General features: G+C 42.0%; 1 protein-coding gene across 6 annotated transcripts in view; it reads right to left on the reverse strand.

Moving 5' to 3' along the window:
- eml1 (EMAP like 1) overlaps positions 1 to 22,037 on the reverse strand; it is a 35,167-nt gene that overhangs the window by 11,058 nt on the left and 2,072 nt on the right. For 2 of the 6 annotated variants that reach the window (XM_084014333.1, XM_084014332.1), the window contains exons 2-7: positions 7,229 to 7,411; positions 4,550 to 4,688; positions 3,485 to 3,532; positions 2,510 to 2,638; positions 2,295 to 2,323; positions 413 to 439 (exon numbers count right to left, since the gene is read on the reverse strand). In XM_084014333.1, coding sequence (XP_083870459.1) covers positions 413 to 439; positions 2,295 to 2,323; positions 2,510 to 2,638; positions 3,485 to 3,532; positions 4,550 to 4,688; positions 7,229 to 7,411 — 555 coding nt within the window. The remainder of the gene's footprint in view (positions 1 to 412; positions 440 to 2,294; positions 2,324 to 2,509; positions 2,639 to 3,484; positions 3,533 to 4,549; positions 4,689 to 7,228; positions 7,412 to 22,037) is intronic. The other 4 variants (XM_084014336.1, XM_084014335.1, XM_084014334.1 and 1 more) reach the window with 3 other exon arrangements.

The raw sequence follows: 22,037 nt of genomic DNA on the forward strand, positions 1-22,037 counted from the left end.
AACAACAATAATGGGAACGGAACACGCACACACACACACACACACACACACACACACACACACACACACACACACACACACACACACACACACACACACACACACACACACACACACACACACACACACACACACACACACACACACACACACACACACACACTGTCAACCCACTCCTGCCCCTGTCTGGACAGCTCTCTGAACACTGCACCGAAGGAAATCTCTGAAGTTAAATCTAAACCGGACATGAATTCAAATTTCAAATAGTCATAGATTTAATTGATTGCCCCTTGCAAAGCAGCTCAGAGCAGAGGTGATGAACGTAGAGAGATCCAAACAAATCATCTGCAGTTTCCAGAGAGCTGTGTAGGCCAGGTGCTTTGGGGAGGGGAGGGGGAGGGGGGGGGCCTACCTTTGCAGTGGGTCACACGTCGCGTCCCTTGTAAAGGTCACAGAGAAAGACACAAGAACCAGGTGAGGGGTGGCATGGCTTCCTCACTTCCTGGTCTGTTCTTATATCAGTGCACTTCCTGTTTCCTAGTGTTAACGAAGCGCAGCCTCTGTCCTTGATGCTCTTAATAAATCAATGCTCCTTCTGTAATGGTCGAAATTATTCAATGCTCTCTTCGGTGTGATGGTGTCCCATCCCATCTGCTCCTATGTCACTTGCTTTTTTTCTTTTTAACAGTAAAAATTAAAAGAAAAATGAGATTTTTCCTCAAAATTTTACAACAAAATCTCTTTTTTCAATGTTTCTTTAAAAAGTAAATATGTTTTTTAACATGTTATTATGTGCTTGCACTGGCTTGCAGCACGTAATCACTTCCTGTATTGCAGGTTAGCATTATAATGGCAGAATTTACTGTTGCAATTACCATTTGTATTGGTTAACTGTCACCTAGTGGCAGTTTATGTCCACGGTGCTGCCCTGATCAAGCAGCTCTGCAGGATTATATGTCTATTATAAATTCAAATGTCCAACAACAGTAGTGCACAGTAGTGATCATTAACCCTGTAGTCGTCTGATGGCTTCAGTTTACAAATATACAAAAAAACATGTATTACTCTGTTTTTGTAAAAAATGAATGTTTGATTTAATTTAACCTCAAGCTAAAAACAACCCCCACTAAAGTAGTTAGATAAACTGGGTGGGTAAGATGTACATTTTGGTTGGAAGCAGCCTGAACCGAAGAGAATGGGAGGCAGGTGCGTAAAGCAAATGAGAAACAGCAGTTCCATTTACACAGAAATCAATAGGATGCTCGAGATAGAAATTCTGATCAATACTCATTTCATTTTGTATTCAGTCTCGATACTGTGCATTTCCTGCTCTCTAGTTTAAAGAATAAAATGTGTGTGAGATGACCTGCGTGTCTTTTAAATAGTACAAGAAACAGTATAAACTCCAGAATTGAATGCGTGACTCATCATGTGCTTCTGTAATTCTAAATTGTCATTGTTGTATATCTCATAGCTCACAAATATCACATAAACCTCTGAAATTATGTTTTTAATGCCTAAAAAACGTACAAACTATCGCTAACTTAGCAAGGTCACAGGGTGCTGTGCTCAGGTAAAGACAACTATCAATAAAATTAGGGAAATTCTAGTATTTTTAAACTGTCTTATAATTTACTTTACACTCACCATCTCCGTAAGAGAGATTTGAGAAATGGAGACTGAAAAACACCACTATGGGTATAAAATTTTACAAATACATTTCAGTTTGAAAAAAATAATAAAAAAAGTTTGGTTAGCCATAAAGCCACTGCAGATAGTTAATCAATGAGGCAACTTTCAGTTGGACTCATCATCCAGCGTTTGAGATGAGTCTCTAGGAGTCTTGTGCTGCTTGCCTAAATATTGTACGTTTTTGCCAGAATCCAGAATAATGAGTGTAAGTATGAGACCCCAACAGAATTAAATTTAAATGAGAAATTGTTCACAACTACAGTTCAATTTAAACAATGCAGAAAGGGCGTATTAAAAAGAAATGATGACAGGAAGTTTGAATGTGAGGATTTAGTAATGGATGAAGGAATGGATCATTGAGAGGATGAATGTTTGACACTGACACAAAAACATGTAGTGGTCCTGTGTGCAGAAAACAGTTCAAGGCACTGATATGGTCACTTTATTTTGAAAAATTATTTAAAAAAAAACCCACTGACCATTAACTGACACATGGATCAACTGAGCATGTGTTGTTTAATGGCTCTCAGTGGGTTGTTTAACAGCATGAAAGGATCAGAACTGTGAAGCTACAGAGCCATAACGGTGCCTCTCGTTCTTACCTGCATTGAACACTGGATCCCTCTGTTTGCTGCAAAGTAAATGAGTAAACAGACAGCTGTCATTCAGCATCCCGCCTCCAGATAAACCATTGTATGTTTTTGATTTTGAAAGTGCTTCCTTAGGAGACCAGCTTCTTTTCTGGTGTGTCAAACTAGAAGATGAATGTGTGAGCCACTAAATGGGGAATGCTCCTTTAACGGGACGGTCGTGTTACCTGTCACTTCGTTTGCCGCTGGAATTGCTGCCGGTGGATCCGGCGCGAGTTCGGTTGCCTTTGGAGTCGCCCGAATCTTTACGTGAAAGTGTTCCCACGTGTTCGTTTGAGTTGGCTCTCCTCACAGTGCTGTGGTGAGAGAGAAAGGGAAGAAACAGGTCATACAACTACCTGACGTTGCTTTCTAAATCTGCCCTCTGGTAGCGGTTTCATCCAAGAAATAGCTTTTGAAAGCACGTACAAGGAAGCTGTATTTATTTCATGATTCAGCTCGGATCTGTCGTGATATTGCTTTGCATTAAAAGGGAAGTCGTGAATGGTTCCGACTGTTGTTTGTGCAGTGGTTTAAGAGAGAATTTGCACAAAAACCAAAAGAGAAATACAGAGAAGAAGAGATTGGTTGTTCTCCACACTTACCATACACTCTGCTTATCATAACTACAATGTCAGTACAGACCTGTGAAAATTTGCATATTGGTGGTGCAGACAGCCTGCCCATTTATAACAATGAAAAGGCTCCATCAGCAATCCAACAGCCAGTAGGCCCAGTCACCTAATCCACCCTATGGGAGAAAAGTCTATTCAAATCCTAAAACTGGCCGGTGGCCGTGATCCCTTCTGGAGGGCCGGTGTGCGTTTGTTCAGTAAAGAGCAGAACAGAAAAGAAAGAAGAGAGATAGAGAAACTGTTGTTAGCGGCGTTATCCCATGAGGAATCCTAGTAATTGGGCTACAGGGCACTGGGGAAGGCTGCTGTGTGTATGCCAACACTGATGGGACGGTGACCAGCCTGCAGTTTTGACTTATCCCAGACACACACAGTAAGCAACACAAACAAAGTGAGTTTTAGGAATGAGAGAGATGTGTCAATTATCATGATGATTTAATGACTGGAAGTAATGGTTTGCATGCATCGGAGCGGCGATGCAGCGATGATGTTATATCATGACCGGTGACATACTGTAACTCCTCTCACCTGAGGGGCAGGTAGAGGTTTCTGGTAGAGCGAGACAGAAAGTACAGACTGGACAGTTTGGCAGGACATCACATTGTAGGTGGAGAGGACATAAACGGGATATAACATCATAGTTGGAAAAGACATGGAATCAGACAGACACAAAGGTAAACAGAGGTGAGGACTGATGATGACTATTTACTCAAGCTGAAAATCTATCCTGCCACCACAAGCCATACAATCCTGACTATGGCACTGTCCTCAAATAAAAGAAAAAGTAGAAATAATTAAAAAGTTACATTTATTTCTCACAAGTTTAAAGTTCAAGAAATCATGAAGTAAAAAGAGCTTGAAAACATGTAGAGAAAAGCAAGAAAACTGCATGAACGGCCTTACTTGGTGTTTGTTTCTATCAACTATCCACACACTGGTTACATTTCAATCTGCAGAGCCATTTCTCTACTTTAAGGTGAGAGTCAGCAAGCATTCTAAATATCAACTGTCTATCTGGGAAAACAGAAGCTGGAAGCAGAAATAAAAAGTACACAGTATGGAAAATCAAGGCTGGTCCCCGCTGAGCTTCATCTGATTATGGTAATGTCATCTAGAGATGGGAAAGGCTATTGTTCCCCCTGACAGACGAGATTGATAACCTGTGCTCCACACGCATGTATAAACACACACCACAGAGAAGCACGGATGATAATACTGATAACACTCTTTATCAGCCTTGTTAAATGTCAGATTTGACTGACAAAAAGCCAGATATGGGATGATTTATGGCTTGAATGATCTGACATGCACAGACGGAACTGAAAAATGTCTGGAGACAAATGAAATGCCTGGAAAGGAAGACATGATGCATGCAAGACCTCACAACCTGGCCTTAATGTATCTGGAGTTAACACACTATGAATAGTGTTAGCAAGACCCAAAGGTTCAGTAAAGACACTAAACCTTCTACTTGAAGCTGGAGTGCAAACCTTCATGTCTATCTCATTTGGAACAAGTCAAAAACAAACATGAATAATCTCCTTAAAAGTCAAAATAACATAGCTAGAAGATAATAGAACCTCTTCTCCTCACCTCTTGCTGGCTGATGTGCTGGTGTCCTTCCTGGATCCGGATCCAGATGGGGAGGGCAGAGTGCTGCCGCCTTTCTTTGGTAGGATGGTCCCGTTGTTTACCGTGGGTCTCAACGGCAGGGTGGCAATCATTGGCCTGGCTGGAAGGAAAAGGACAACAAACTGCACGTTCAGGAAAAAAGCTGACAAGACTAGTACCAGGGTCAGCTGGTCATTAAAGACACACCAATGCTGGTCAGAAACATTGCATTTCCTAGTGTATAATTATCATGACAATGAGGTACAAGTCATTCAGAGGAGGGTAGGTGTAGTGGAAATCCTTCCAGCATGCAGTGAGGGGCCTTGAGACCTTGAGTCATATCATTTTCATTGGACACAATAATCACATAAACACACAAATTAATTGAAAACAAGCATTACAAATGTCCTTAGGTGGCCCATTAAAATGTGTAATTAGTGAGGGGTCACAGTTTTCCCTCCACAGTTGAACCATAACACTTAACATTTTGACTTGATGTTTTGTTAACCAATTTCTGTTGCGAGGATATGCTCTTCAGGTAGAGTTCAAAGAGACATAAAAATATTTGCACAGTGTAATATAGCATAAGGCTAAGAGGAGAGGCAGTTTCATAGACCAGACAAATCCTAAATGTAATGAAAATATGAATTAGATTAACTTTTCTAATTTGATTCTGTTTCGATCACTTTTCCTTTCAGATGATATATATTTATGAATAATTTGACAACACAAATGGTCCATGCACACACACACAGCACACAAGCCAGTCAGGCAAGCCCAGAATAACAAATTCAAACTGCAGCTTTATCTGCAGTGATAAATATTAAACAGACCCTGTTTCATCCAGTAGACACACACACACTCACTCAGGCCCACACACACACACACACGCACACGCACACACACACACACACACACACACACACACACACACACACACACACACACACACACACACACACACTCACTCACTCACTCACTCAGGCCTACACACACAAAATGCTCTGTTATCTTTCATGTAATAATTACGCAGCAGGGGCAAACGGAGGTTGTAATTTTGGTAGCATGTTAAAGAAGATGAAAGTGTGTGTGTATCTGTGTGTTCATCCATGACTGTCTATATGGAGTGTGTGCGTATGTGTGAGTGTGTGCGCGCGCTGCTGACTCGCTGCAGCTTAAAGTGGAGAACAATAACAGAAAGCAACTCCCGAGTCTGAGTCATCCTCCAGTTCCCAAATCAAATCAAACTGAAACTCCATCCGTCCGCAGTCACTCCGGAGACCGAAACTGGCAGCAGCTCAGAATCATAATCGGTTTCTGTTTCATCTCTCGAATGCACATTTGAGGACATGAAAAGACACGATGCAGCCGATTTCACACGCCGACGTCATGAGATGAAAAGGTTCAATGCAGGACGCTTTATCAGGGACACATTATATCAAACAGACTTCGGCTGAAATTCAACACATGCATTATTGAATGCAATTACAGAATAAAAACACCACATTAACCAAAAAGCCCAACATCAATCAACCCCATGATGTTCAGTCCTTCTCATTCTGTGGTGATGTGCTGAATCTGTTCTAAACTTTCAACTTCCTACATTTTTCAGAGAACAGATTCACTGCATTCAGTTTAGTGATATCGATTGGAGAGCGATAGCATTCGTTTTTTCAAGTTAAGTAAATGAATAGTTGTGCCTTTTACTTGTGAGAGGTGTTGTTTCAACTCCATGGTAAAGGAATAGTTCAACATGTGGGGATACATGCTTATTCACTTTCTTGCGGAGGGTTACATTGGAAGATGAATACTCATGTCTGTCTGGTCGATACAAGGCTACAGCTAACAGCCGGTTAGCTTAGCTTAACATAAAGACTGGAAGCTCTGGGGAATAGCCAGCCTGGATATAACTGATAATAGTTGGAACAAGATATAACTTCCTTTCTCTTCCGGGGCAGAGGGTGTTATTTGTGGCAGATTGTGTTACATTGCAAGGTTTTCCTGTTATTTTGTCCATGTGACCAAACTTAATACGTCTACAACAGCTCTTTCTCCTTTAACAGAATACACAGAACTAAACACAAAACATGTGCATTGTGACAGTCGACTGACAAATTAAAATTATCAGAGTATAATAATATATGTATGAATTTGCCCTGGTTAACAATGAATCTATTGCTATGTGTGTCTTCAGACTTCACAGGGCATTGACCTCAGGCAGTGCAGTGCTGAAAGTAATTGTGTGTTTCCAAGTGAAGTACTACACTGTATATACGACATAACACTAGCAGGCAGTGACTGAAATGTGCTTTTTGTAAACACAACACCCAGCCTGGTTAGTGCAGACACACTCCACAGTCAGCCTACCTGGCTTCCCAACATTGCTGTCTGCTGAGGGAGACTTTCTCATCAAAGCTGGGTCTATACACATGACGCACACCACGTTAAATGACACAACACAGTCCAGGAGAGGACAGGAGGCAGAGGAAGAGGAAGGGAATAAGCAGGATTCAAAGGAAAGAGAGAGAACAAAGTGGAAAAGGAAGAAAAACGGTACATCCAAAAACATACGTGTCAGCCGCAGGAACAGCTGACCCGGTTGGGCGACACCCCAGACGGAGTAATAAAAAGAAGTACCGTGCTTGTGTATGTGTATGATACCTTTGGTGGGTCCTCTGCGTGAACCCATGGCCTGCTGCTCCTCGGACACGTTGAGCCTGCGCACAACATCAGCCAGAGCAGACTTCAGCAGCTGAATCTCATCCTCCTGCATCTGGACCCTCTGCTCCAGGGAGGCGATGCGGTCGGTAACCTCCATGCTGCTGGCTGCTGACGCACTGTCATCTGAGGAAACACGGTGAGATGTCTCGTGTCAGAGATGTGGAGAATGTCACATAATATCCCAAAAATGATTGGATTTTAGATTCAACTCAACCGTTTTTAAACCCTTAACTTTTATTTAATGCAGATTGAGACAAAAATGATAGAAGAAGAAAAAAGAAGAGCCAGGGATGGAAGGGACAAGAAGAGCAAACTCCTTTCACAACACAAGCTCAATTTGATCCTTTCAGGCTCTTTGTGACAGCTTTTACCTTTTTATGGTTCAAAGAGCCTTTATTAATGAGCATGTTTGTTAATGTATGTCTGTTCATTGAGTTTAAACTAACTTAATACATTATTATGACCTCTCCACCTGACACCCCGATAGAGGCCAAGCACAGGCCACAAGGGTCCACTTCATTAATGATAACACACACACACACACACACACACACACACACACACACACACACACACACACACACACACACACACACACACACACACACACACACACACACTATTAAGACTTTGATGTCACCGTGGCTGGTTGAAATATTAATGTGAATCACTGCTGTGTTTCCCCTGCAGACTTGTAATAGCAGTCTGATGCATTATGCATTTGAGAGCAGGCATCTGGTGATTAGGCAGATCTACAGTCTGTGGTCCTTCTGAGAATCGCAGCTGAATCCAGACTGTCTGGTAACATCGTGGAAATTTGAGAAAGCTCTTGGCTTTTGTAATTAACATTTAAAAAAACTATGAAGTACAACAAAGTCTTAAACACACTGAAATTGTGTAATATCTTAATTTCTGGTGAAAACACAATGATGTCATGAGCATCTGAGTCTCTTCAATCAACAAAAGCTGCTAAGGGACCAGAGCCTCTCCTCAAATATTTGCTTGTAGATTAAAAGATATTTTTGGACTATAGGGTATTTTTATTACCAAAATAATTTCAATAACTGTTGCAATAAGGCATACTTTGGACACAACTTAATATCACAACATTCACTGAACAATTTTCTCAACAGTCTTGACCAATGGTTGATATGCAGTAGATGAGGCATTTTTGGCAATAACATCTTTTTTAGTCAAATTCTTAATCTCTGCAAAAATATTGTGTTATGTAATTGAGCATATTCGGGTAGAAACCCCACAAAACATGCAGCCAGACTTTCCATACATTAACCAACAATAATCATTTAGTTCTTGATAGTTGTAAGTTATTATTGAACTAATGTGATACGTGAGTCTGACTTCAGGTTTCTGTTTGCAAGGCCATCACATGCTTTTTATGCATCACAACAAGTATTCAGAAAGTGTATAATCCCATAAGTTCCAATGAAGTCATTTTAATTTAATTGGCAGAAAATGCTGAAGAAGCAATTTCACAGATTTCTTTGGGTGGACGAGCAAAATCCTCATGCCTGTTAGCCGGTTCTAAATTGTTTTGGTCAGAGACCATCGATAAAGATGAGTCAAACTGAATGCTTCATCCACACACTCTGGTCACCGTGGAGACAAGCTCCTCCCATCAGGGGATAGCTAATTAGACTAATTATTAGATGAATACTGATTCTCCAGGTCTTATGATCTTCTGACGATTCATTTCACAGTAAAGAAGGAAAATCTCTTTGAGCTAAGAGGTCTGGTGTTGTGGTGCAGGACCATGTGGTTGGCGTGGTGATGGTGTGTCAGGTTGGCATGGTGATGCCGTGTGGTTGGCGTGGTAGAGGATGGTAAATTGGTGCATTAAGTAGATGGAACACTTGATGCAGAGCAGATTCAGAATGGCTGAATCAACCAATTTATTCTTTATTCTTTATTTCAAGGATAGCCCCTTGAGGCGTACCATCTCATTTTCGAGGGGGTCCTTACAATAATGACAAACAATACAAAGATGTTAAAGAGTAAGTACTAAACATAATTTCAAACACATTAGCACAAGGACAAACACACACACACTCACACACCCACACACACTCCAACATTGCTCCCCCATCCACTGTTCACACAGAAAAACACCTTTGTCACTGTCACAGTCATTACCAGTGTCTTCTTGTGATTTATAGCTTGTTGGACACATAAAGGAAAGATTTCCCTGACACACTGCTTCTCATCGACAAAGCACCGTCCCACCAAATGAGATTCCATAATAAAAACTCTATAAAAACAAATGGAGGCAGATGAAAACAGCAGCAGCATAATTTAAAACATTACACTCCCAACAGTGTTATATGCTCTTACACTCATAGATTTCTACTCACAGGAAATAGTTTTGCCAATCTTACATTCATCTGAAGACACGCAGCCTTTTCCAGAAGATCTAAATAACTTTCTGCTCACCTGAGACGCGGCCCTTGTTCATATTAACACCAATCACCGATGTGAGTGAATATCCAAAGACAAAGCTTCCATTATCTGTTCAGCATCTGTTGTGGGTCTGCTCCTAACACTGACACAATGACAGCATGATAACAGTCGTTGAAGTACAATGACTGGCTGTCACGGCTATGATTCCCCCAGCTCTGCGCTAACATCCTCCGTGTGTCACCCTGCTCCCCCAGTTCAAACCCTTCGGGGAAGTTAACGCCCCACAATGCTTTCACAGGCAGGACAGAAATCAGAAAAGGTCGATCGGAGCTTAAGTTTGGCGCTTCAAACGGAAGAATGTGTGTTTATTGTGGCGCGAAACTTATGTGACCACAGCAAAGGGTTGGATCTTCATGTGACAGCACTCTCCGGCGCTCAGGTCACATGCTTCCTGTGAGTCAGAATCAGTAAGATGTCAATCTTCATTTAACAACGAATCCATCACCACGTACACCCCAAGACACTCGTGTCTCTCTTTCTTTTCCACAAAAGCAGATCATTACAGCCCACCGGTCTCCCCTCGCTCCAGTGCGCTATTCACACCTGTCAGCCGGGCTGCTTCAATTACTTCATTTCTGTCAGACTTCTTCCACTTCTCCCCGAACATATTTTTCTGTCCCCGTTTTCTGTTTTCATTATCTGGTCAATATGTGGCTGTGTCACAAATCCAACATGGATCTGTGAGCCTATCTATGTGCCACCCTAATGCATCCTGACATGCTGCTAGCCTATTAAGTTCCTCTGCGAGGCGATGTCACTCTGGCAGGTCCTGGCTGCTTGTCCATCACTTCAGCCACAGGGACTCAGCGAAGGGCAAATAGAAAACAGGCAGTCTCCTCCGTTCACTTTTCCTGCTCCAAAATAACCACACCAACGCCCCTACTTGTCTCCACCTTATTACTGAGTCATTTACTGACCTCATTGCATCAATAATGAACACTGCACACTCCAGTGACCCACATTCCCTCTTCTGCACTATCAACCTCAAAAATCAATACACCCAAGGTTTCTGCCTGAGTAAATACTTCTGATCAATTAGCACTCTCACATTCTAAGCACTGCGTGGCAATCTCATGTATAAAATATATTCTGCTGCGGCTGGTCAGTTGACCTGAACTGTCTGGCTTTCTCGCTGACTCACTCCTTCATTAGAGCATTTACAGACCTGCACTTTCATATACTACGTATATAAACACACGTGAGGACATGAATTTAAATATACATTTAAATTACATTAAGGAAATTCCCTCTGAGGAAATGTCAGGATACCAGCTGTCTCACCATGCGTTCACAAACTCTGACAATAATCCACTGTCAACCAGATGGATTGATGTCTGTTTTCTCTTCACTCAGCGGGGCAGAGAAGGCAAACAATAAAGCTAAATTGACTTGATGGAAAGTTCAGTGACCAGATTAACCTGCGCCACAATAGGGGGTTTTGAAAAACCACATTCAGTGTTTGCAGAAACCTACACATCAAAGAAACAAGGGGCTGCAGGAAACGGCCTGTCACAACATTATAACAACAATTCCTGTTTTTCAGAGAAAGAACAGCAGAGTTCAGGCCACACTGTTGGCACATCTGTCTACTTGCTGGAAACAGATAGCAATAAAAAGCACTTTGCCAACTGGTTTTAATTTCTAAAGATGAATGCACGCATCCAGGTGGTGCGTTGCCATAGTGCCAGCTCAGCTGCTGCAGAAAAATGCTGTCAGGAAAGTGATTTCTCCCAAGAGAAACGAATGGAAGTTTGAACCTAATAACAATCAAGTGGCATGGATGGCAGGGTTAAATTTGAAAGGAGGTGGTGAAAGGTAAGGGATAAGGTGGATGAGAGTGAATACAGGATCTACAGACATGCTAGGAGTTCTGTGACGCAACATACTCTATGTCAATAAGCACATAAAACAAAGCTGAGCTGAGGATTGTAGAATTGTCATTAGCTCTGCAGATATTTGGTCATAAATCAAAGTATTGGAGACATTTTGATGATGGCGCTAGTGGAAAACAAGAGGATAGCTTAAGTTAGTCCAATTCAACCAATGGGGACCATGAATACGTAAATCCTCTAATACTGGCCTGTATTCTATTATATTGGACGCGGCAGAGGTAAATAACGGCCGGTCTCTAATGGAGGCCGGGGCAAGTGTCCACAGGCAGCGTTATTTCCACGCTTGCCATTCATTGTCAGCCTGCAATGACTTCGTGTTGCGGAGATTTTGGCTGAAGCTATATTAGAGGATTTACGGTATGTAAGAAGCCCTGCAGTGCATGCAGAGACGGTGCACCGCCGCCTCCTGCAAGCTCTCGAGAATCTTTTAGTGTTCAGTCTGGAACAAAGTGGGATACCGACCGACAGAGTGACAATGCTAGCATGGCTAAAAAATACAAATTATATAAATGTATGTTCCTGAATGGCAAATTTGTCAGTGTAATTCAGATATGCAGAGTACAAAGCATGAAAAATGTCATGCTTGAAATTGCAGCATTTAGGGAATTGCAGTCCGCCTCAGGTATGACTGAAATCATCCATCATCATCACCCAGTGAAAAATTGCAAAACCAACTGAGGTGACAGATCGGAGAAAGAATAGAGGAAGGCAGAAAATGGAGGAGGAAGAAAGAGTTAAAGTGTCATTAATCCTGTGTGTCACCTGCAGCGAGCAGCGGATGACCTGACAGAGGTGTATTAGCTAATCAACTGGCCAGATTAGGGAGACAGACGTTTGGTTTACAAGCTGCATCTGATGGCTTTTGCTGGACCGGGGCTTAGGAGCTATAAATATACAGAGGTGGATCAGAGGAGGGGGAGCCCTCACACACACTATACCTGAGTGAACACTTCAGAGGAGAGAACAGACAGTTCGGGGAAAGACGTACGGCAAAACGACTGACAAGAGGGATTAAAGGGAGATGTGTATAGGTCATAAAGAGTGTGTGTCTGGGTCAAAGAGGAGCATGAAGAGAGGGCAAATGATCCCCGCGAGAGATCCTACTGTCCTTGTACGAACACGTTAAACCCTTCCTTCCTCCCATCAGCCACATCCTTCCTGGGGTCAAACTCAGGTCAAATGGGATACAGCTCCCCACGTTGCTGCTCTCACCAACACACCGACTCCCACTCACAAAGCACTGACACTCGCACAAACACTCTTGTAAAACCACTAAGCAGAACCTGGTATGGCTGAGAACATGATCAGATGATGCAACAAACGGCATCAGCATTTGAAGTCTGTACGGAGCCGTAGGGGCCTGTACGCAAATTATTAGGGGGGTTGGGTATTTTCCTATTAAGCTGAGGGGAGAGGAGGGTATGCCTGGATTCTCTGGGGAGAGCAGAGTAATGTGTATGTGGTGTTTTAACCACAAGAAGATACACAAAGAAGAAAAGAACGTAGAAGGATGTGGCCCATTGAGGCAGAATAATTCCTGAGTTCCTTTACTCAAACACATACTGTTTATACAGACACCACTATCTTACCACTCTGCTTTGACAAAACACACACTCCTACACACGCTCTTCTCTGTCAAAGAGGCAGTGTTCATGGTGTGGTGGAGGGATTATGTTGAATATGTGGAGCAGATCTTGCTCAATGCTAGTGATCCCTAAACTCAGAAGGTTTAATCTCAGCAGCAGGCTTGATTTGTATTCTCCCACTCTCTGTGTCTGCAACCTCTTTCACCTCTCCCTCTATTTGTCTGTCTTCCTCTCTAAGGAAACTGTTGTGGGATAGATTCATGAAACAAGGCTAAAAAAAAATTGACTGTGGGGGGAAAAAGAGCCACTGAAGGATTACATTAAAATGAGGGCTTGGCAGTGAAATATCTTTATTGCCTTTCTCTCATTTTCCCCCGGTTTTTCTTGCTCTCGTCTATGTTGTTCACTCAAATGACAGATTAGCTCTAGACGGTTTAGTAGCATGGGCAGACTTCAGAGCGTGGGATATTTGGAGCATCAATATGCTAAGTTGTGCCTGAAGTCAGAGAGCGTCCTTGTTGTGGTAGTAACACTGGTCAGCCATAAAATGATAAACAATAGCTAGCGCAAGATGAGTTTAGGTTCAAATGTACTTTGATCATGTTATAATGGGGATGTGGGAGGATTGTTTAACACTAGTGGAGATTAAAAAAAAACTTCATCTGAAGTTGTAATCCTTAAGATTTTAATTAAAGTAAATTCTGTGTGAGCCAGTCAATGTATTTACAGTGTGTAATTAAATTTCCATATAGTGACTTCATTGTTGGTCCACCATTCCCACGCTGAATTCAAATAACCTTCGCAAGGGATCAGAGAAAACGATGCAAACAGCAACCGAGACACAGTTTGTGGTTTAATCTGTCTCTCTGCATGCAGAAAAGGTCAAAGTCTTTAATGGCCTTTAAATTGCTTTTCTTCATCAGGTCTTCAGACAGGGGCTCGGTGGTTGGAGAAGGGTTGAAGGATAAGCATCCTGCACATAGATCTAACAGGGTAATATCGCCTTCTTCAGTTTGCAGCTATGATAGTTCTGGTAATATTCTCCATTTTTCTTTTGTCAACAACAGACAGCTTCAATCCCAATCAAGACACTAACAGGAATTACAATTCCAGTATATAATGTATACAGAAAGTACATAAACATAGAACTTAATTGAATTGATCCATTACCACCTGATCTTGCTACTTGAGTCAGTATTGGCCCAATATCTGTGTCGGTGCATCTCTACTCATGAGGACAACAACGTGCAAAACTTGATATGACGTCTAAATTAGAACTAAGTAAATTGCAGAAACAGCTGCAAACCACTGAAGAAAGACACCCTTGTTTTTGCTGCGACTCTTAGGGAAGAAACAGACCACAAAAACACTAAGTCATGCTTGGCATTGAGACTCTGGGCTCCGACACAAGCCTCTTTCTCCGTCTCAACTTTTCTCCACATAAAACGGGGCTTTGTCCCTCAGTAACAAACAACCAGGAAGGGACAAGAGGCGGGACGGTTGCCCTATGCAGTGTGTGTGTGTGTGTGTGTGTGTGTGTGTGTGTGTGTGTGTGTGTGTGTGCACACGCGAGCACACTCATGTTCTTCCATCTAGTAAGAGTGTTGTTATGGGAAACCAGATTTCCATGGTTTGAGAATGGCCTCACGCACAAACAGACACACTGTGACAGAATGTGCCGGAGTCCGTCAGCATCCTGAACATCGGCCAATCATATATCTGCCATCTGGAGGGGAGAGAACATACAGTGGTAGCGCTGGCAGCGGAATTCTACCCTCCACTGCACTCACGCTGGTGTTATTTTGTCATAATATACTATTCTATGTTCTTTCAATTGAACCAGTCACTTCTGCTTTTACATGCAGTCTATTCTCAACAACCGAGCCCGTCACATACTGAAACATTTAGCTTGAGTGAGGGATGAACCTCACAAAGGCACATTATTGAATTCTCTCTGCTCTCCACAGTGGACAGTTCTGTAGGACAGGTGTCAAATCAAGCAGACTGTATGGGGGATGTTTTAAGTAGTCTTCTTTACCGAGTTATTAAATAAAATGCTACAATTACATTTTTGGTCCTAATTGTAAAGCTGAATGAATTTGAGAAATGAATTAGCCCTTGCAGTTGGCGTTGTGCCTTGGTGGGAATTCTGAGATCCTGAGTCATTATATGATTCGCATAGCTCACTGCTCAGACCAACCGGCTTAACAAATTGTGAGTGGTGGCTGCCCAGTCATAAACCTAAGCGTTTCCAAAGATTTACCAAATCATTTTTTATTTATTGTGCATCGTTAGAGGCTTGGCTGCTGGTGGAAAGCAGATGCCCATCATTTCCTGCAGTCACTGTGGTTTGCCATCATCAAATACGTAATATATATGATAAACATGAAAACAAGTCGCCAGTCATTGGAGTCAGATCAGCTGGCAACCTTTTGTGTTTTGTTTGTCCTGTGGACCATAAATATATGCTCATTTGAATTTTAATGAAAGAAATTACACACTAGAAGACTTAATCGTATTCATTATTTATTTCAAGTTAAATATTTATATCTGCATATGCAGAGCACCTGTTGGCTTTTATTTCGAGTGGGTGAAAATGAGATTGGCAGCTTGTTCTCTCCTATTATGCATTTCTGAAAAAAGTCATTTCTATTTGATTCTGAGAACAAAATGTGACATTTGCCACTGAGGCTTATAATGAAAGACTTCTGAAAACATACTAAATCTAGCTGCACTAGAACTATTGGAAGTTAAAGCAGAAACAAGAAACAAAGAAACTTAAAAAAAATGGCTCTGTAACAACAAAGCTGGTCTTTTTTTGTTTAAGCATGGCCTTTTCCTTTAACCTCTCATTGAAAGTGACAAACCCACAGATTATAGAGGGGAAAACAAACCAAATAATCATGTCCATCCTCTTTCTTCTCATCTCTGCAGCTGTGCTCTTGACAAATCTATTTTTAATGGAATTTCTAATGGGATTCTCTTTCCCCTCTCCATCTGTCACAGTCCGGGTGAACACATGCAACTGGGGATACACAAACACACACGCATATATACACATATGCAGAGCCGGGGCTTCCCCATTGCTTCCTCCATTAACAGAAGGTGTAAGAGACCAATTAGGGTGCTGGGCAGCCTCTGGGAGCTGCACCACGGGCGCCGAGAGGTTAATTATATCTGTTCACATCGCAACTGGCCAGATGAAATCCTGGGCAGGGTTTCGAGATGAGGAGCGAGCCGCGACTCTCGGCCCGCCGAAGACAATGTGCTGACGGACATAATTACCATAAATATAATCGAGCCAACAATCACCTTGCAACAGTAATTGAATTGATCATTAATTAATCTTAAACGGTTTGGTGACACGCTGTGGGATTAAAACAGACATTCATATGCAGAGATATGCATGTGGCCCATATGAATGCAGACTCACATACCTGCTCTAATGCAGACACACACTGATGATCTGTGCTGGAAATCATTTGCATAGCAATTTGAAATACATTTGAATACTATTGGGTGCGCTTTACGGCATCTCATTTGTGAAAATTCTGAATCAAATCCCCGTTTTCTTTCCTTGTTTCTCTCTGATTGGACAGAATAGCCTTGGCGATACTTTGAGCAGCAAGCGGAGACTAAAAATAATGGGACCTCCATGGGATTGTGCTGACTTGTGTGATTTATTGCTATAGTCACCCTCCCCCACAGGTAGAAGTCAACACTATTCTGAGCACCGCCGTGTAGACCGGAAGCATCCTTCTACGCGAGTCTGTTTCTGGCTCATTCATGGTATTTTTATTCTGTTCAAGGACTCATGTAGCCTGCGTGCCTCCTCTCCTGACCTTGTGATGATATAAACTCACAGATAGTAAACTGGAAGGTGCGCAAACACACACACACACACACACACACACACACACACTCTACAAACATAATGAGAGTGTTTCGTCCTTTCATATTCAACCTCCAGAAGCATTAGTAACGCACCAAGTCATTATATATTTAACACAGGAAGTTACACACTCCTACTTTACATGCCTGATTGTTTTAGTGGGTCATGAGGATGAGGCTGTGTGAATATGTGTCAGTGGAGAGAGCGTGTTATCAAATGCTATCTTCAGCTCGCTGGCTTACCAAGAGGCTGTTTCCATGAGTATACCAACCTCTGACCTTGTTTCTGAATAAAACGCCAGACTTTAAAGGAAGCAGATATCAAACACATTTACAAGGATGGATTTAATTTGCAGCAGAATATAAAAACTATTATTTTGATATTCGATTAATCTTGAGTAAATTTCAAGAACCAAAGAATGCAGAAAATGATCTGATTTCAGTTTCTTAAATGTGAAGATTTGCTGCTTTTAAAAAAAAAATTACTATGCAAGGAGTATCTTTGGATGTTGGAACGATTTTCACACAGTGAACTTCAACTGGTGCTCTCTGCATAAATACTGCATGCTTTAGGTCTTAGCTACTGCTACTGTGGGGTAGAATTGGCACCAAGTAATGTCTATTGCTCTGTATTATGTAGCCTTGATACAGGTCGTGGCCTAATCTTCCTTTTCTTTGCAGATACAACACATTAAACTACCGGGTATGCAGGTTTCTATATACAGTATGATGTATAGAATGACCTACTTATGAGTATTTCAATGCATAGAGCAGGAAAGGCATTGAGGGCTGGCACTAACAGGCTGTTTTCACTACACAACTAGCATCATTTCCCAACTGGCAACAAGGGCAGCCACAGATCTGCTGGCTCCCACAGATCTCTCACACACAGCTTGACTCTCATGCAGCCCAATCTGGTGTTTTAGACAACACACCACAGAGCAGGACACACAGGGTATCTGCTGCTACAGGCTGCTCCACACACTCAATATTGCCATAACGTATTAAATGAGCACACACTTTCACTCTGTAACAGTTAATGGCTGTCAATTCTGCAGCATGAAAGTGAAAGTGCAAGGCGTCCCGCTGATAAGGAGAAAGTGGAGGAAAACATTGAGGGAGATACAGAGTAGGAGGCGTATATGACTCGTGACCACAGAGGCCCACACCAAAACACCAACTCAATATCTTGAGTGTCTGGCGAGTTTAAAAGAAGAAAAAAAAAAACACGAAAAAGCAATCTGCTCTGCAGTCAGGGCACTGGCACGAGATCAAACAAAGAGGGTGAGAGAGTCTGACGTTGGGATGAGCTGAAGAGAAAACTGAGAGAGCTTGAGAAAGAAGGGAAGCAAAGCAAGGTGATGGACGGAGACAGAGGGAGAGTAAAAATGGAAGATATCCAGCGACACCGAGGGAGGCTGGAGGGAGATAAAAAGAAGTGATGTGTGCTCTCACTGACACAGCAGTGGGAAATCAATGCCAACCTTTAAATGAATCAGCAGTAGTGGTTGAGCTATCCCATTCAGGTCGATATGTATTAAACTGCTGCTGGTACATGCTACAGATACAGTGAGTAATGGTAGAGAGTCACTTGTTTTCCCATTACTCCCCTCGCTTCCCCGTTCTCGATTGACATCAGTGCAGTTTTACGTGGAGTGGAAATATCAGAGTGCAGGTCAGCTGGCCAGCAGGTTATACTAGGTATTGATGGATAATGTAAAAGAGCAGGCGAGGAGGAGTAAATGAGGAAGAAGAGTAGATACGGGTAAATATAAAGTACATTTACAAGCTGAGTTGGTATGGATTTAACCTCACCAGGAAGGCATAAAATACTCACATTAGAAAGCAATTTTTTGACCACAATGCATAGTAAATCAAGGAGAATAGACGCTCTATTAATGTAATTTGAAACGATGTTTCACTAAATTGAGGAAAACAAAAGTCAAACACTTTACACACACATATCTCCATCCCTTGCACCCCTCCTTGGCTCCTGGGGTTGGTAACGTGAGCAGGGCTTAAATCCTAATCCCTCTACACGTGCCATCATCAATCAGGGCTTGGATGGAGATACCTATAGATGCTCAGCCAAGAAGGGGATGAGACTGGATGAAGTGGTGTCACCTCTACTGTGCATTAAAATACTCCAACAAACATCAAACAAGCCTCTGTCTTTATTAATTTCCACTCTCCGCCCTGCACGGCTGTCTCATCCATCTGCACTCCTGTTACTTCCTTCCTTTCTTATGCTCTCACTTTGCTGTTTTTTCCTCCTAATTTCTCTATAATTCTCTTCCCTTCCTCACCATGCCCCCCCTCATTTGTCTTGCTGGCACGTCTTGGTTCCCATCGTGGTAAACTGCCACTGCCAGTAAGGTGAGAGCTGTGTGCCTGTGGGTGTAAAGCATGTGAGTGTGGAGCTCAGAGATAAAAGGATGTTTGATCCAAATCTGAGCAGACATCATTAAGCTCAAAAGGTAAATGAACAAATCTCACGAATGAATGCAGGCGAATGGATGTGTTTGGATGGAGAGGCTGGGTGCTTTGAGATGAACACAAGTGTGTGATCGTCAGTTACAGCCCTGTAAGTGAGCCGGGTTTACATATCGACTGATTTTTTTCATTAACACATCAGGCACATTTGGTGCATTAGGAGATAATGAACAAGAAAATACATACAAAATACAGGATCTAATGATTCTGCATGTTTTAGCCACATACATAATTGCCAATCAGAGTCCAAAGTGCCTTTCAAAAGGTTTTAGACATCAACTTCTAAAGCATTAAAACTGCTTCCGAGCAAGAATTTTGATAATCAAGTTATTGTTTTATTCAATTTATCAATAAACAAATGTAAGTGAGTCTAAAGCTATGCTAGTAGCTCTGTAACGCTGCATTTAGGCACAGCAGTGTCATGACCAAAATGCTAACGTCAACCTACACTCTCACAGTGACAATGTTAACATTCTCATGTTTGAAAGGTTATATTTACCACGTTTAGCATGTTAGCATGCAAACTATATTTTTAGTACTAAACACAGACTACCGAGGTAATGGGAATGGCATTAGTTTCAAAGTTATTTGGTCATAAACCAAAGTAGTGGACAAGTATAAAAAATAAATTGAGCATATAAGTAAATTGATGGATTAATCAACATCCATCATAATCAATGAAAGTGAAAATATGATATTGTCCCATGGTGATACAATTACAGATACAGAAATGTAAAACACTCCTTGTTGGAGCATTCAAGGGTGCTCCAACATCTGATATTTGGGTGTCAAAAAAGCATTAATTTCATGTTGTAAATTCAAAGTCAGAAGATCAACAATACCCAAACAGGACAATGTAAAAATAAATCACAAGTTTCGTTGATTATTGCAAGCCCTTTGCAGGAATGCATGAAATCAAAATCCAAAGTAATGGTAAGCTTTGGATAGTAGCTGGTGGTTATGTAACAGCAGGCGACCAGGATGGTCCTTTAGAGAGATGATTATATCAAATGGACACTTTCTTTTCTGCCAATCTGATATCAGAACATCACAATTCTATTCTAATTCTATAAAGACAAAAGCAATCTCATTACCAGGTGACCAACACAGACTAATTGAATCAAAACTGTCCTCTCCTCCAGGACCAAATGTGATTTCACAATGAAGAAAAAGCTCCTTTAAAAGGATTGACTTCCTTCATCGGCTGTAACTAGCATGTGTGTCTGGGCGTCTGAGTGTGTAATGGGGCTAATTTTCAGTTAGCCTGAGCGGGCCCCGACCTCCTGAGGACAAAGCATGCAGCGTGCGCGTGTTTCTGCTGTTTAGCTGACCTAGTCTCTGAACATTAGTCTGGCTGGATGCTCCACAACACACGGGCCGAGAGAGAGAGAGAGAGAGAGAGGCGAATGAATGACATCATTGACTTTTGCTTTGAGTGGATCTGGGTTCAGCTGGATGGCAGCAGCAGAGCAATATGATATCACTTTGGCATATACACACACGCGCACACACTCGCATAGATGCACACACACAGGTCTTGCATCACTGTAGCTTCTATTCACTCATGCAGCGCACACACACACACCTTAATTAAGGCTCACCAATTAGCTAGCCTGCTGGAACAACAAATACGATGCTGCTTCCTTGCCTTTAAGTGAAGTTTGTGTTGGGTTTGTGTGTGTGCACGCTTGAAGGGAACGAGGGGGAGAGAAAGCTGGAGTTAGAGATAGTAAATTCCCTGGCAACAGCCCCTGAGCAGCACGTCTTATTTCATGGACTGTCTCTCAGAGAGGAAACATGACATGGGAAAGGATTACAAACAACCTCGCCGTGTGAAACAACTCACAGCCTCTCCCTCTGGTTGCTGCTCATGACATGGCAAGAAGTACGAGGGGGGGATCTTCAAAGAAAAGGAGACTCAGGAGTGCGCGGACTAGACTGAGTCTTGGATTCAAGTCCAAATTCATTTTTAAGATTTTAGAAAGCCCGTCACTTCCTCTTCAAGTTGTAGAGCTATTCTAATAATGTAACATACGCCCGCTGCACCTGTTTTTCAGGTCAATCCAACCGACCCACCTCAGTTGTTATCCTTGGCGCTGTCAGCACTTTGCTTATCACACAAGAATACAACACGTTATTACTTTTGCTGCTTATTCCTATTTCTTTGCTACTTGTGATCTGCATAGCATCAGAAACTAAGCCGATGCACCATGTAATGAGTCATTTATGGTCTTGATGTGCCAAGAGAAGCCACCCAGGTGCAGGAAAGTATTCAGATTTATCTTTTCTGCATTGAATATATAAAACCATCATCTTTAAGTTTTGCATGATCTCAACTATGAGCTTCTGCAACTCAGCACATTTTTTTCTTTGTCCTCCTATTTTCCTTTGAGATTGCTGTAAATTTAATGA

The sequence above is a fragment of the Eutrigla gurnardus genome (genome assembly GCF_963514095.1).
Source record: "Eutrigla gurnardus genome assembly, chromosome: 7".
NCBI lineage: Eukaryota > Metazoa > Chordata > Actinopteri > Perciformes > Triglidae > Eutrigla > Eutrigla gurnardus.